A 15,065-nucleotide genomic window follows, 5' to 3' on the forward strand; every position below is an offset into this window, starting at 1 on the left:
AGAAACATTTTAAAACACTAAAACTTCAAAAGTTAGCCAACCAGACCATATTTGGAGCCTTTATTAATATGAAATAAATTTTTCCACAGGGAAAACAATATGCAGTATATGAAGCTGAGCTCTGTTGCCTCTGTTGCCCTCAGAGCCAACACTTATGCTGAGGATGGCCATCCCTCACTTCTCAGTGGGAATAGTAATGCATACCCAGGATAATTGTATTCTTGTCACTGCCAGGGTGAAGAAATGCTCCCATCTGTTGGAGATGTTGTCCTTTTTCCTGTGGAGAGGCAGAATGCAAGTGTGAAATCACCTGTTGTATCATGTGCACATGTGTGCCCCTTGTTCACTGTTTCACACTAGGGGAAAACTGATACATTTTTATTCTGAGGTTGCTTTGACATTCATCAGGACTGGGATAATCTGTACAGCACTGGAATGTCAGGGACATCAGCCTCACTGGTGCCCTGAAACTTCAGTGGGAAATAATCCTCAATTCTGCCTTTGAAATCAGTGACTGTGGTTCATATGTACTTGCTGGATATACTGAATGGAACCCAGCACACACTAAATTGGAGTGATGAAAAGTGAAGCTTCCAAGTGCTTGACAACAGGCCAAGTCAGGTTTTGCAAAATGTTTAGCTGTAAAATATTTTTTGTACATCCTTCTGTCACTCTGTAAAACTCACTTCATTTGCTAAGAGTGATGCCACCATGACTCAATAAAATGCCTCAGGCTCCCTGAACAGACCACTAAGACTTTACACACTGCCTTCCATGAACTAGATTTACACCCCAACTATCCCACAGGAGTATGAATCGGTCTAATTCCTAAATGTTAGTGCTCAGTAGTAGTAAGGAGATCAGCATTTGATGCTTGTACTGTTATTTCTGACTTCCAGTCCCACCACCCCATTGCTCTCTGCCTGCCTTTGGGTCCCATTACTTAGACTAGGCCTTGGAGCAGTTCTTATATTCCTTAGAACTAGGAATTCATGATAACTTCACTGGGATCAAGATCAACTTCTGCACAGCAAATAATAAAACATTATGCAACTATTTTAAGGTACTTGTGTAACAAGAGCAGGATGGGCTGTGATCTGCTTTCTTTAGGGAATTATGTACAGTACCTTTTATTGGAATAGGAGACAGATTCAATCTGATTGAATCATTAAATGGAATTATAAGACAATGAACATTAGCCACTTAGCTCATTTCATAAATTCCAATAATTAAAATTGCATGGGCAATAATAATGGCTATTCCAGATATCTCAGTAAGAAAAATGCACCTTTGATGTATTGTGGCACAGGCAAAGTGAAAACACTGAGTTAATGGAGGATCTATGTAATAAGTTACCATACAGAACCTGCAGTTGGAAATATATAAACACACTTCCCCAACAGAATTTCACTGTGTCACAATTGATTAAGAAAATCGGCAATAACTGACAAGATAGGCACAAAATGGATTTTCATGTTGCTGGGATGAAGTATGGCTCCCAGCAATTAATGGTTTTAGTCATATTAAGCAGATAAATAATGCTATCTGACATTACAGTATTTCACATTACACTAAAATTTTGTAACGTTTGCTCATAATATGAGTTGAAATATGTTACCTAGGAAAAAAATGTTATCTCTGGAACAGTCAAACCCCATTAGAAACCTTAGGCTTGAAAAATCACAATGTTAACAGTTATATCCCCTAGCAAAGGTTTGCTTTCCTTAAATAGTGTTAAATTTAAACCCAGAAGCTCTAGTCTCTTTTGGAGTTACTCTTCCATAGTGCATTGAGCTTGAAAGGGAAATTTAGTGCATGGAATGTACTGTACCATTGCTGAATGCTGGTAAGAGAAACACCATGAAGAACCGCAGAAACAAGGGAGCCTTTAAAACGAAATCACATCAGGCATACTTAAAAACAGTTCTCTAAAACTGCTTCTATGTTCTGCTTTATCTAAAAAGCTCCTAATCTTGATATGACCCCATTACCCACTATTGATAATTTGATTATTTTAAACCTCATTCTAACTGGCATGTTTGCCCTTTTCCTAGGAGGATATATGCTACCTGAGTACCATTCTTTTGGGAAAAAAAGAAAACCTTTTTATGGATCTAAATTTTCAGTTACTGTTGGCATGAAAAACTCTGATTTCAGCATTCTTACTCATGTAAGTGTAGTTTTATCCTGGAAAATACCAATGTGTTCCAAGCAGTAACAGGAATCAAGAACAAATATGAGAACACAATTTTTCTCTTGCGTGCTGCTAATTCTGTTCCAAATTCATTTAGTAATGTGGGAGAAAATGTGATTGCTTGTCAAAGCACAGATGTGTTTTTTTTTGTTGGGACAGTGCACAGTGCATTTGGAAGTGTCATGTTTAGCTGAGGGCAACAATGCTTAGTGTCTCAGCACCCAACTCCCACTGAATTTCAACAAGAGTGAGCAAACAACCTTCCCCTGGGCTGCAGTGAAAATCCTTGGCTCAGTATCCAGTCTGAGCTGCAGTTTCACTTGCAGGAAACAAGGGTTTTTTTGAGGTCTTTTAAGGTATTGTTTCCTGAAAGAGCAGAAGATAATTTGAGTACGTAGAGAGTACTAAAAATCTGTTAGCAAAATATGTTAGTTTGATAAAGATTGTCAGGATTATTGAGTACAATAAACCTTTCCACATCCAAGCCATAAACAAAATATATAATCACTTACATGTGCCAAGATACAATTTTATTGCTTCCCAGATAACACTGCATTTAGGATTTTATTTAACTTGAGGGTACTGTAAAAGCAAAACCAGTTCACTTTTATGACATTTGCCCTACTGTATGTTAGTGAGAGAGGTAGGGATTTTTCAGAGACATTGCTGGCAATGTCATAAGAAGTGCACCCCAAAAGCTTAGGAATGGTGCCAGCAAACACATGTAATCTCTGTCAGACTCAGCAATCTAGATTTAATTATCTTCAACTGCAAGATGTAAAATATTGCACCACAGTTCTTCTATGACCTTATAAAAATGACACTGTTTACAGAGGTCACAGTTCTGCACTGTCTCCTGATGATTTTCACAAATGTGTTGAACTGCTGAAGTGTCTCACATCCTGGGAGTCTCAAAGCTCCCCTCTGGATGGTTATGGGACCAGGGTGTGATGTTTTACACCAAACCTTCCATGAGCCTCCCAGAGAATGCTGCTGTGGAGTCCTGATCTCCCAGTTTTAGTGTCCAGAACACATTCTAGTTACAGCAACTATGTATACTGCACTTCTTTTTGGCTTTTTTTTTTTTTTTTATTTAACGAGGCAACAAAGAACAGTTGGTGCTGCATGTCCAGATGCTCTAGGAAATGACCACCCCAGTGCTTTGGGAACTACTGGTTTTAGAGGCTTGGTTTGTGTTTTTACATCACCTCTCTGTTAATCTGTGTTACTGCTATTGTACCTTCACGGTATCAAAAAGAAGTATTGGTTTTATTGTGCTTATTTTAAAACCAGTACATTTAAAACCAACCAAACTTATCTAAGTTGGGTATATAAAAATATACATGTAACAACTCACATTATGCAGTAAAAAAGAAAGCACCTGTGTGGAAAGCTTTCCCCCTTTTTTGGAAGGAGAGCTGTCTTTAGAGTTGCTCAGTAACATGTACTTAAACATATATACACACAAACCCAGAACTTCAGCCACAAAAATCTGCCCTCTTCTGTGGCAGAGGAGACAGAAGGCCCAGAGGGATGATATGTCTCATTCTTTCTCCATCACAGAACCGCTGCCATTCACACTGTGTGAACAAGAGCAGGGCTCGGGTGAAGTGTGAAAAGAGGGAGATAAATTATGCTCCATGTGGCACAATTCCTCCCAGGAAGCAGCAAAGCCAAGGCCCCACAAACACTTGTAGGTGTCCCTGTTGTCAGAAGGAGCAGCTGCCACGATGGACTCTGCATCCCTGGCTGCTCAGGGACAAGGGCCACCTGCACATCTTGCACATTAAAGCAGGAGCCAGGGAGCTGCTGGACACCCCTGCAGCACCACTGACCCAACTGGGACACAGAAACTGTGTGGAGACAAAGCTGGTATCAAACTCTTCTCTGGGTAGGAGGCTCACAGAGTTACCTCTAAACTGTTACATGCTATTAGAAAAAACAACTAAATAACTTAAGTCTGTTTAAACATTAGGGTTCTAATCCTAGGTGCATTTCACTATGGTAAAAATGGGTATTTGAAGAAAATGCTTGGCTATAAAAGATCTTTGCAATGTTTTTAGAAGTGCCTTTTTCATGTCAGGCTCTAACCTATTCAGAAAAGTTACCTTCTTATTTTCAAAAATAAAACTGTAATAATTATATACTGTATTTAATCACGTGAAAAGAGTAAAAAAGCTATTTCTATGTGGTTTCGGAGGTAATAAGCTGGCATGTTAAAAATAATATTAATGCAAGTCATTCCCTTGTGAGTGTCCCTTGCCCATCTTCCCTCTAAGAGAGGATGGACATGGTGATTTCAGTAAAGATGTGTGGCACGCTGGCTGGCACATTGTATCATAGTTCATCATGGTTTCTCGTGAGGTCCTCCCCATAATTAGTAGCTTGACTTCCAACGAACATATTCCAGTTGTCTAGAACTTCTTCTTTTGTTAGCTTTTGATCCTGGTAGGAGGAAAACAAAACCTCTGTAAGAATATTTTCAAAACTAAATCAAAGACACACCAGCACAGACTTGCAAGAGCCCTGGGAAACAGACAGTTCTTCACTGCAGGTTCAGCAATCATTTGCAGCTGTCACAGTGAGTGAAATTTGGACCCCACTGGAAGACAGAAGTCCCACAGGCTTCAGCCAGGCTTCAAACTGCTAATTGAAAGTTCTTTGTAACAAACTCACTGCCAAGCAGTAGGAACAGCAGGTGGATTTCCTGGTATACAGTTTTGCCCTTTGGTGGTTTGGTTCATCTTTCTGACAGTAAAACCAAAAATCCTCTGGTGCACTTTGTGGAAAATGGTTGCTTACATTATCAATTTACACTTTCTGTGTTAGGAGTATTTTGGCTTTAAGGTTCCAAGTCTGCTTGCATTACACTTCTGAAGACCACCACCTGGAATATACTGTCCCTCATCAGAGCTAGTGTTTAGGTGAAAGATATGTGCTTGAATAGAGAACTGAGAGTGGTTTTGCTACCCCTACATTTGAGTACAAGGTGTATCTAAATGTAGCTTTATTTTCCTCTTTTAGTCTATATCAATATATAAAAGTCATGACCACTCTTAAAATAAAAAGAGTATTTGCACTGTGCTTAAAGATGACAGTTTCTCATCTCACCTAATGAAAGCAGGAGAACTTCTACAGCTGATAAACTGTATTTTATTACTTTGTAATTCTAACACTACCAACTGAAACTGGCATGGAAACATTAATCCATTAGCAATTCTAGCCTCTAAAGAAAAGTTATTAGGAATAAATTCTTGCAAGCTGGTATTTTAAAAAACCCACAACAACTTATACAACTTCTTTAAAAATGATACTGGAACACTACATACCTTGTCTACATCAGATTCATAGACTAAGTGCCTGGCTTCAGCTAGTGCATGATCATAGTCTTGGGGGAGGATCCAGTGCTGGATCTCATCTTTGTCCATCTTTCCATCCTTGTTGAGATCACGAAAATCTGAGAACTGCTCACGCTCTGTAATCACCCAGTCAGGCTCCGGTCCACCCTCTTCATTTGCAAACATATCAGCTGGAGAGGAAATAAGGCTCTTACTTGAGTTCTATTTACTTTGCAAATTAAGTACAAACTATTTTCACAGTGCTCCTCAGAGGAGACTGAACTCTTCACTCTTTGCACAGTGTTTCTGAACAGAAAAAGAAATGTGGGGTGTAAACAGAGTAGCTGTATCTTCTCTCAGGCCTATTTCTTCACTGCTGGTGATTCTGCCCATTCTCACACTACCCTGTGTCATACCTGCACTGCTGGTGGGGCTAACAGGAGAGGTGAATGTTCAAAGGCCATCATCTGAATTACAGAATTAACAAAATCCTCTAAGGATCTTTGGTTGAATAGCAGTCATAAGTTTTAGTGCTAGGCTCAGTCACATGGGGAGAAAGCCATTTTATCTTGTCCCTGCCAGCAATGTCTTTGTGGATAAGATCAGACTTCAGCCAGCAGAGTGATTACACGAAAAAAAGGCACAGGGGAAATTTAGGCAAACAAAAATTGCTAAATGGAACTTGCATGCATTTGTACTGCTGTTAGAGAAGTCTGTGTAAGAGACATTCAGCTTAGCAGATCAGCTCTCTTTTAACCATGCAGCACATTCCAGTAGAAGACACTATTCCAGAAAGACAGAGCTGGAGAAGTCATGAATTATGGTGCATTCTGTGAGGAACCACAGGCACAGTGCACTTGTCACAGACTGGTACCTGGGGAGAGAGCACTGTTTGTGACAGGATGCAGGGATTACACACACGAGCTGCTCTGCACATCACTCCTGTGCTACATTTTGGAAGCACTGGTAGGACCACGCCACAGTGGCAGCTGCTTTCTGTGTAACACAGGAGAGTAGCAGTGATTATTGAAACCAACTGACTTCTAACTGTTCTTTGTATCACAGGGCTTTCCAAATCATCAGTGGTGTATCCATGTCATTCCTCTGGTCCCTGTGCCAAATCCCTTCCTGCTCCTCAAGCCTTTCCTCCTCCTGCTTTGTGATACTATTCCTCTCCAGTGCTTTTTGGTTCTCAAGGATGTGCTAAGGAAAAGTGTACCCACATGGATGGTGTGAGGGTCAGAGGCTGGCTGGTACCTGTGGGAAACATAAAGCTGAATTCAAAGGCAGGAATAACCCCGTGACCCTGCAGTGTGAGTGTGTACACTGGGCTGAGGTTCACTGTCACTGCTCCCAGTGTTCCTGAAATACTCTTGTTACCTGCTCATGCACAGGGAGAATTTAGTAACATTTTTATAGTATTTTGCTCCACTGCTTGTGCAAATCTAAACCAAATTTTATAAAAGACAAAAGGGGAGGAAAGAAGGAAAAGGAAGGTGGGATCATTCTATAAGCTTCAGCAAATCTCCCCAATACTCCTTTTAGAGACTGAAATTTTTTGACTTCTTTTTGTTGTTCCTTATAAACCAGCAAAGAAGAGATTTAGTTTTCTGTTGGTTTCTTAATTCCAACTTCATCAAAATTTTAAAAAATTGCATCTGAAAAAGGAAAGTAGGAATATTTTAAGCATAGTTTTCTCAACTCATGAAGAAAACTTCAGACAACACATTCACTTTCTTTTTTCATTTTTTAAAGTGCAAATTATATTGTTTATTTGAAGCAACTGACATGTCCTGTCAATTTGATTTTTATCATCCTTGCCAATGTGGGGTGATCGTGACTAGAACATTCTATGTTCCTATCTATAGAAGACAAGAAAAACCAGCATTCACATGGTAACAAATGTTGACAATTACCTTATAATTATATGTAGGTAATGTCACTGAATGAACTGAAATTACTGTGGAAATTATGCTGCTCTGTTATTTCAGTCATAGATGAATAGCATTCACTTTCTGGGCTAAATATAATTTACAAGGAACAGAACCCCCTGCCATTAATTAGTGTGTGTATATTGTTCCTGATTCTATGTGAAGTGATCTTTATAGCACCACCAGAAACAGAAAGGTTCATCCAACTTTGCACTAATGCCTCCTTAGTGCTACTTTCTGGATTTAAAACTCATCAGAATATAACGGTATCATCACCACAGAAGTATGGGCTTTACTTACTAATTAAACTAGGAAAAAAATTAGCAGGAACAAGGTGAAATTTCTCTTTTTGCAATGGTTGCTTCCCAGGTGTTTGAGATATTTGAGAACCACCAAAACTTGGGAAAAGACTAATTAATTTTCTGATCCTCCTGCATTCCTAAACAATACCTTCAAACAGCACTTTGAAGAATATCCCCGCCATGAAAAATATTATTCCAGATTCTCTTCTTTTGTTCTTACATAACTCTGAGCTGAGTTAAATGAGAACAAGACGAGAATTTTGTGCTGTGACACGTGAGGAACTTTTCCTGGTCATATTGCTATCTACCCAAAATGAAATTAAACTTTCTGAGTTGGACAGTTGGTGTAAAACAGTTGAACTGGAACACAGAACTGTTCACTCTGGGTTGTCAATGCTGATGCAAATTTGAGACAAGATGGAAAAATGGACTGGAGATTACATAAGGAACAAGTATCAACACTTACCAATGTACTCATCTTGATCCACAAAACCATCCTCATTTTTGTCTATGTCTTCTAAGGTTTCCTGGAAAACAATTTTGCATGAAAGTAATCAAGAAAAAACTGAGAGCTCTGACTACCTGCCTTTGATCATTTATGTTCTGTGGCCCTGACCTGCCCCTGTACACAAGTGAATGTAGTCTCACTAAATCCAGTGGGACTGTTGTTTACACAATGAGTATACAAATATCCTTTCATGCTGAAAATATTCCCTGTATGAAGGAACTGCTTAGGTTAGGGGCAGATACCAGCTTGCAGGAAACACTCAGCTGCTGCATGTCAGCACACCGTGCTTTTATTTTGGTTTAAGTCTGTGCCCCAAGATTGTTTCTTGATTCCATTTAAGAGCTGTCTAAATGCACTTCAAACGTCTTTCTTATATTGAGACTTCTCAACCAAGTGAGTATCATGAAAGGCACCCTTTTCTGTTCCCCACTTAGCTATTACGTGTCTCTTTTTCTAAACCCGGCCTGGAAAGGTTAGAGAAGCCTTCAAAGTTCATCCATACAAGTAGAAACACTGGCAATGATTTTGCTTTGCTTACTAAGACAACAATGTTTTTCATGTGCTCAAACTCCTCTGGGTGAAGGAAAGCAGTGAATTCTTCACGAGTGGCAGCCAAGTCTCCATCCAGATCTGCAGTTTTGAAACGTCTTTCATCTCTGGGCAGCATTTTCTTAAAACTGTGCTGATCAGTTGCATCTTGGAATTCTTCTGGATTTTCTGCAAACGAATCAAGATGATCTCAGAAGTGCTCTCCTTTAAAACACACTAGCAAAACAAAGCTGTTTAAGTCTAGAAATAAAAAGGTTTATTGCCAGAATAGCTGTTGTTCTAAATGGAAATTCTCTACCCCAAGAGGTTTTAAATTCAGGGGTCAAGTACTTGGTTTAATTTTTAAAGATGACAACAGTAGGGGTAAATTTCTGAGCAAGCCTTCTGTCACAACCCAGAATAACAGATTTTGCAGTATTGTATATTATCCCTCACAGATCTTTTTATCTGCCTTTACAAGCACCACTTAGTATTTGGGGTAGACTTCATTCACAGAAGTTTTCTTCTTCTTTAGGCGTTAATATGATCCACACAACTTTTCAGTTTCAAGAAGAGCAAACCAAGGAAACCTGGTTTCAGAAGGTGACAGGCTGACTGAAATTACCTCAGTGCTACGCCTCTGCTACAGGGAACCTAACAATTATTTTCAGTTTAAAACAATGACATTTTTTCAGGGTGTTCAGTGGCATAAAAGGAATGGTATTTGATATAATTTTTTGATAGGATCATTAAACTGACTTTAAAAATGAAAAATACTCATAACAATTTCACAATCTGTATGCTGGGAGACAAACAGGTGAAAAAGACTAGGCCAGGAATTACAGATGGGAATTTTAAGTATTCATTAACACAAGCCCACAATGCTGCTCTCCAAATCTTGCAAAAGCAAAGGGCTAAGGGATAATTCTGCAGGGACTGCATGTCAAATATTTCCTTTCACAAATGTAACAAGCTCCATTTTAATCTGAGGTAGACTTTGGAATGATTACTGCTACAGAAAGCTTGCTCTAGAAACTGCCTCTGTGGTAGGTAAATATTGTCTTCTCATTTCCAGTATGTATAAATGGTCAATTAATACTGATTTGTTGCTCTGTCAGTATTGCCCTTTAGCTTAAGTGATCTCTTCTCGTCCTCTTCCTTCATTAACTTCTCAAAGCAAAGGGAACATGGAGGGGAGCAGAGGGAATTCAGGTATATTTTTAAATAAATGTTTCTTTTGCCTGATTTGTTAAGGATTTTCATTTGCAGTTGATCACAGTCTGAAGCATGTTATTCTGCAAGAATGATTTCAATCAATAACTTTGCTATAGCTTAGACGCAGACTAAATTTTTAACATCCAGACTTACGATTTCAGAGATCAAATTCACAAATACAGTTAATTTGACAATAAATTATTTTTTAATTAAAGTACCCTTTTTAATGTTAAAAAATAATATATTTCTAACTGGAGACTTTAATTCAGCTGTGTCAGCAAATTTAATGATACCTCTACAAAACATTCTGTGTGCTGGTGACCCACGTGCAAAAGGCTACAATAAATAAACAAAAAGTGGTTTTGACTTCTGAGAATCTATAAAATTTAATGTGAGCTTCAAGAGTTCCTAAAGGTGACACCAAACTCCTGTTAACTGCAAGGCAAGATATCATATTTTATAATCTCAAAAATCCTTGATCATACAATCTGAGTATGTTCTCTTACCTAGATAATAACCATATGTGGCTTGTTTGTATTCTTCCCAGGCAATTTTATCATCCTTGTTGAGATCATAGTCTTTCCAGACTTTAGCCACGTTTTCATAGATGTAGCGTTTCTGCACTCGTTTAATCCAGTTTTTTAATTCCTCTGTTGTGATATAGCCGTCTTTGTTGTCATCTATTCTGTCCACAATCTTCCTGTAAAAAGAGATCAGCATCTTTAACAGTTGGCAGAAACCCAAACTGCATGTCAGGCCAATTTTAGTAATCTTTATATGGCCCTGATTTTCCACAAAAATGGAGTGCCCTGAACTCCTGTAGCTGTCCTACTGGTTAAGGCTTTCCTGCATTTTACACATCATCTTAAGGAATATGTCTCTATTCGTTATTCAGCATTGCTACAAATCATTCAAAGGGAACTTGCACAACCAAAATCAGTGAGCAGAGAGTACCTGGCTTTCTTAGGCTTCTGTCTTAGAGGGATCTCTTCTTCACAGCCTACAGGGAGTGGCCATGTTCCTCAGAGCAGGAGACACCAATTCCACTTCAGGACAAAGCCTGTACTCAAACTTGCTGGAGGCAACCAGGGCAAAAATCCAGGATTTGGTGGACACCTGCAGTTTCTCTTTTGGCTTTCCAGCAGGCTGACACCCAGCTGAAGTGAGTTATATGACTGTGTAAGGCACACCAGGTACAGTGTCCCCTTCCATACCTGTCCCTCCACTTGTTCTTCCATTCCCAATGGAAACCAGTATTGCTGGTGTTGCCAGGAATGCCTGTTACTCACTAAAGCAATATCAAGTCTGAAGCAGCAGGTCTCCAGCCACTGCTGGCAGCTATAAACCTCTGTCCAGTGTAAAGCTGCCAGCCTCAAGCACTGTTGAAATCAGCAGGAGTGACACAGCTGCAGTTTAAAAAAAAAAAAAGGGACAATGGTCTCTCTACCATTTATGTTTTCTGCAACTAATCTCCTGCAATTAATCTCTCTGCAATTGATAAACTCACCATTTTGGGGCTGAGCTTGTAAAACTGGCTTCTGTCCCTGCTATTGGAATTGAGCACATCCAGAACATCCTCCTTGCTCCTCTGGCACATCCAGACTGGCTTTGGGCACATCAGCACCCATGACCCTGCCCACGAGGTGCAGGGGCTGCCTGTCTGCAGGTGCCCTGTGCCTTATCAGTGGCTGACTGGTGCTATTCCTGTGGAACACTGATGTGCCACTGCAATGCAGGGGTAAAAGCAGGAGCTGATTTGTCTAAATCCTGACTTGACATTCCACAGGTGAGCTCCCTGAACCTCCAGGCAGCCACAGGACACAGGGAAAAAGATCTGCACTTTTAAACATTTTTTTCAATTCCTCATCTTGGTTCTCCACAAAGGATCCACACTTGGCCAACTGGAACTGCTCAAGCAGTGAAGCAATGTCTGTTCCCAAGCATTTGTTACAAAAGTGGTTGTTGAAATAACAGCAGCAGCTTCTGCTGAACTTCCAGCAACCTTGTGTGAGTCCGATAGTATTAGACTGAATTTATAAACACACTGTTTCTGAGTTATGGGGCAAAAAAAGGGCGGCTGAATTTTCTTTCTGAATTATTAAAATGTGAATTAACTGACTAAAAAAATTTTTCTCTTTTGTATCAATTTCCAGTGGTCCCTTTCCCTCCATGATGGACTCTATTTGACACCAGATCTTCCCCACAATGAATTTGGTTTCGTTTGTTTAACTGGTTATTTCTTTCTCCTGTTAAGGTATTAAATGATTATGCTAGTAGCTCTTGGCAGTGTGTAACATGAAAGAAATCAGGACTGTGTACTGGAAAATGTTTTATGCCTCCTCCTTTCCACCTGTTTTCATAGGTCCACTGCTTCCATGTGCACTATTCCACCCCACTTCTCAGCTGAAGATGGGGACAATGAAACAGTCCTCCCTACAGGCTCTCAAAGGCACAGATAAAAAGCTGTTGTATGGACTGTGGACCTCACTTTTTACTGATGTTATTATTGGGATGACCAGTGTGCCACCACATTTCCTAAGCAAGGTAAAATGACTTATAAATACAGCAGCATGCACTTGGGTTAGAATAGCAGACTGTATGTTTCTGTTTTCTCCTGAAATCATTTAAAAATAGCTTTTAATTAAATCTGCCTTCTTCCTAAAAGCCAATCACCTGCTGAGAAGTGACTGTTTGTAATCCACTACATAAGTTGCCCCTAACAAAAATGGGGAGAAGGGGTTCAGTATATCTGATTATTAAGCCACAATATGTTTTTTAAATCCTCTCTTTACCTCCCAGTGTGCTGTTCTCCAAAATTACAAAGCTGGGAAATGCTAGAAGTTCTGAAACTTTCCCAAATGCCCCTAGGAATCACATCCCTGATGCTGTCATGCACAGTGTTCACCCCACAATGTGTCCTCAGAGGTCCACTTCAGTCACCTGAAGTCACATTTAAAAGGTGACTGTGGCTATACTTAAACATGCCTGTGTCACCCCTAAAAGGGCAACCAGTGAGATCACTGGAAGTTAAAACTCCTTCCCTTGCTGAGTTAACATTTGTAAAAATTGTCTAAAAACAGCTGTACTGTTAAATCGTATCCCTGACTGAATTATCAGTAAATTATCTGTACTATGTGTAAGTGCAGACCAATATTAGGAGGGCATGTCCATTTTGATGATACAACTCATGAGAATCTAGGTCACAGATCATGTTTGTTCAGAACATGGTTTCTTTTGCTCCTTCTTGAAACAATGAGGATGAAGTTGATAATTTCTGGTAATCACTTTATCTGTTTACTCCCTGACACACATAAATAGTAGTGACAGCTCTCAAAGGAGCAAGAGGTTACCCAGTGAGATTACAGTGCTACTGCTTCTGGCAGGACTAGACAGAAAATTAGCAAGTGCCACTCCCTGTGGAAGGGGAGGCAGGGGCAATCTTAGTGAGAACATGCAGGTATTTTAAACAAACTTCTTCATGGTAACTATATTAAAGGATCTTTCTTCAACTCCTATTAAATTTAGTTCTGCTTAGTGACCTGGCTTCCTGTAGGTGTAAAGGAGGGAGAAGCAGTGAAGTAAGGCATGGTCCCTGCTCTTTGCATAAAGAGCAGCATGGAAGTAATAGAAATTGAAACACTGTGAGCAAAGAAGTCACAAGTGGGAAACCTGTGGGAAGATGCTTCAAGTGGACTTGTAAACGTAGCTGTAAAGAAGGAATGGTTTAAACTGGATTAACACTGATATGGTGTGGGCAAGTGTCCCAGAGGCAGGGAGCTGCAGCAGCTAAGCCTCGGCAGCAGATCCAACACCCGGTACAGCTCCCTCTGAGAGCCTTACTGCTGTGGGGCCAGAAAAGGCAGGAGAGAGTCAAAACCGTGAATTGTTGGCTGCTCCTTTGCAAAACCAGCGGGGTGTGCGAGAAGTCAATTCCCAGAGGTTTGATCCGCAGGCACTCTGAGGTACAGGGCACTACACTGCAGTACAGGGTCCCACTCTGAGGTACAGGGCACTACACTGCAGTACAGGGTCCCACACTGGGGTACAGGGTCCCACTCTGAGGTACAGGGCACTACACTGCAGTACAGGGTCCCACACTGGGTACAGGGCACTACACTGGGGTACAGGGCACCACTCTGGGGTACAGGGCACCACTCTGGGGTACCGAGTCCCACACTGCGGCACAGGGCACCACTCTGGGGTACCAGGTCCCACTCTGGGGTGCCGGGTCCCGCTGCACAAGCCCCTCAGGGCAGAAAGGCTCCCGCTGCCCCACGGACACGCAGCAGTCCCAGGTCGCCTGCTCCGCGCCGGGCCCACCTCGGGCCCTCCCCCTGCCACGTCTCCCGCCCGGGCCGGGCGCTCACCCCAGGCGCTCCCGGCTCTCCTCCGGGCTGAGCTGGTCGAAGCTCCGCGCCTCCTCCTTGCCCAGGAAGGCCTCGTGGTCGTACTGGAAGCCGGGCCGGTCCTCATGCTGCGCGGCTCCGGGCCGGGCCCGCTCCTGCCGCGCCGTGGGCTTGCCCAGCGCGCCCGCCGCCAGCAGCAGCAGCAGCAGCGCGGGCAGCGCCCTCACCGCCCCGCCGCCCGCCATGCCCCGCCGGCCCGGTTCTCACAGCCCCGCTCCCGCTCCGCTCCGCTGCCCGCCGGCCCGGCACCGCCCTGGGTCCGCTCCGCCCCCGGGCCGGCCATTGGCAGCGCGCCCGGCCCGGCTGCGCCACGTCCGCACGGGGGCTCGGGCCGCGGGCAGAGCCCTCACGGGGAGCCGCGGGCAGCGGAGGGGCCGCTCTGATGGCGGAGCTCAGCCCCATGCACACCGCGACGACTGGAAACAGCGGCACGGAACTGTCCCGCCGCTGCTGCTCGTTCAGCCAGAGCGACAGGTTGATCGTGGTTTCTGCTGTCATCCTAAATCGCTTGGGAAAGGACAAAAGTGTGATTTTAACACAAACAAACAAACCCCTCCACGCTGTCTTGAGTGTTGATATCCCAAAAGTGGGGGAGAATAGGTCGCCAGCGCTCTCACAAAGGGTATTTATCGTGATGGGGTCA

General features: G+C 42.0%; 1 protein-coding gene across 1 annotated transcript; it reads right to left on the minus strand.

Annotated features, from left to right (window-relative positions):
- Window positions 1–2,739: 2,739 nt before the first annotated feature.
- On the minus strand, window positions 2,740–14,607 carry RCN1 (reticulocalbin 1). The gene is made up of 6 exons (XM_033063842.1): window positions 14,384–14,607; window positions 10,523–10,716; window positions 8,812–8,990; window positions 8,232–8,292; window positions 5,524–5,723; window positions 2,740–4,639 (listed from the first exon to the last, which is right to left on the minus strand). The coding sequence occupies exons 1-6, from the start codon at window positions 14,605–14,607 to the stop codon at window positions 4,532–4,534; spliced, it is 966 nt and encodes a 321-aa protein (XP_032919733.1). The 3' UTR covers window positions 2,740–4,531.
- Window positions 14,608–15,065: the final 458 nt, after the last annotated feature.

Source organism: Catharus ustulatus, chromosome 6 (assembly GCF_009819885.2).
Source record: "Catharus ustulatus isolate bCatUst1 chromosome 6, bCatUst1.pri.v2, whole genome shotgun sequence".
NCBI classification, from domain to species: domain Eukaryota; kingdom Metazoa; phylum Chordata; class Aves; order Passeriformes; family Turdidae; genus Catharus; species Catharus ustulatus.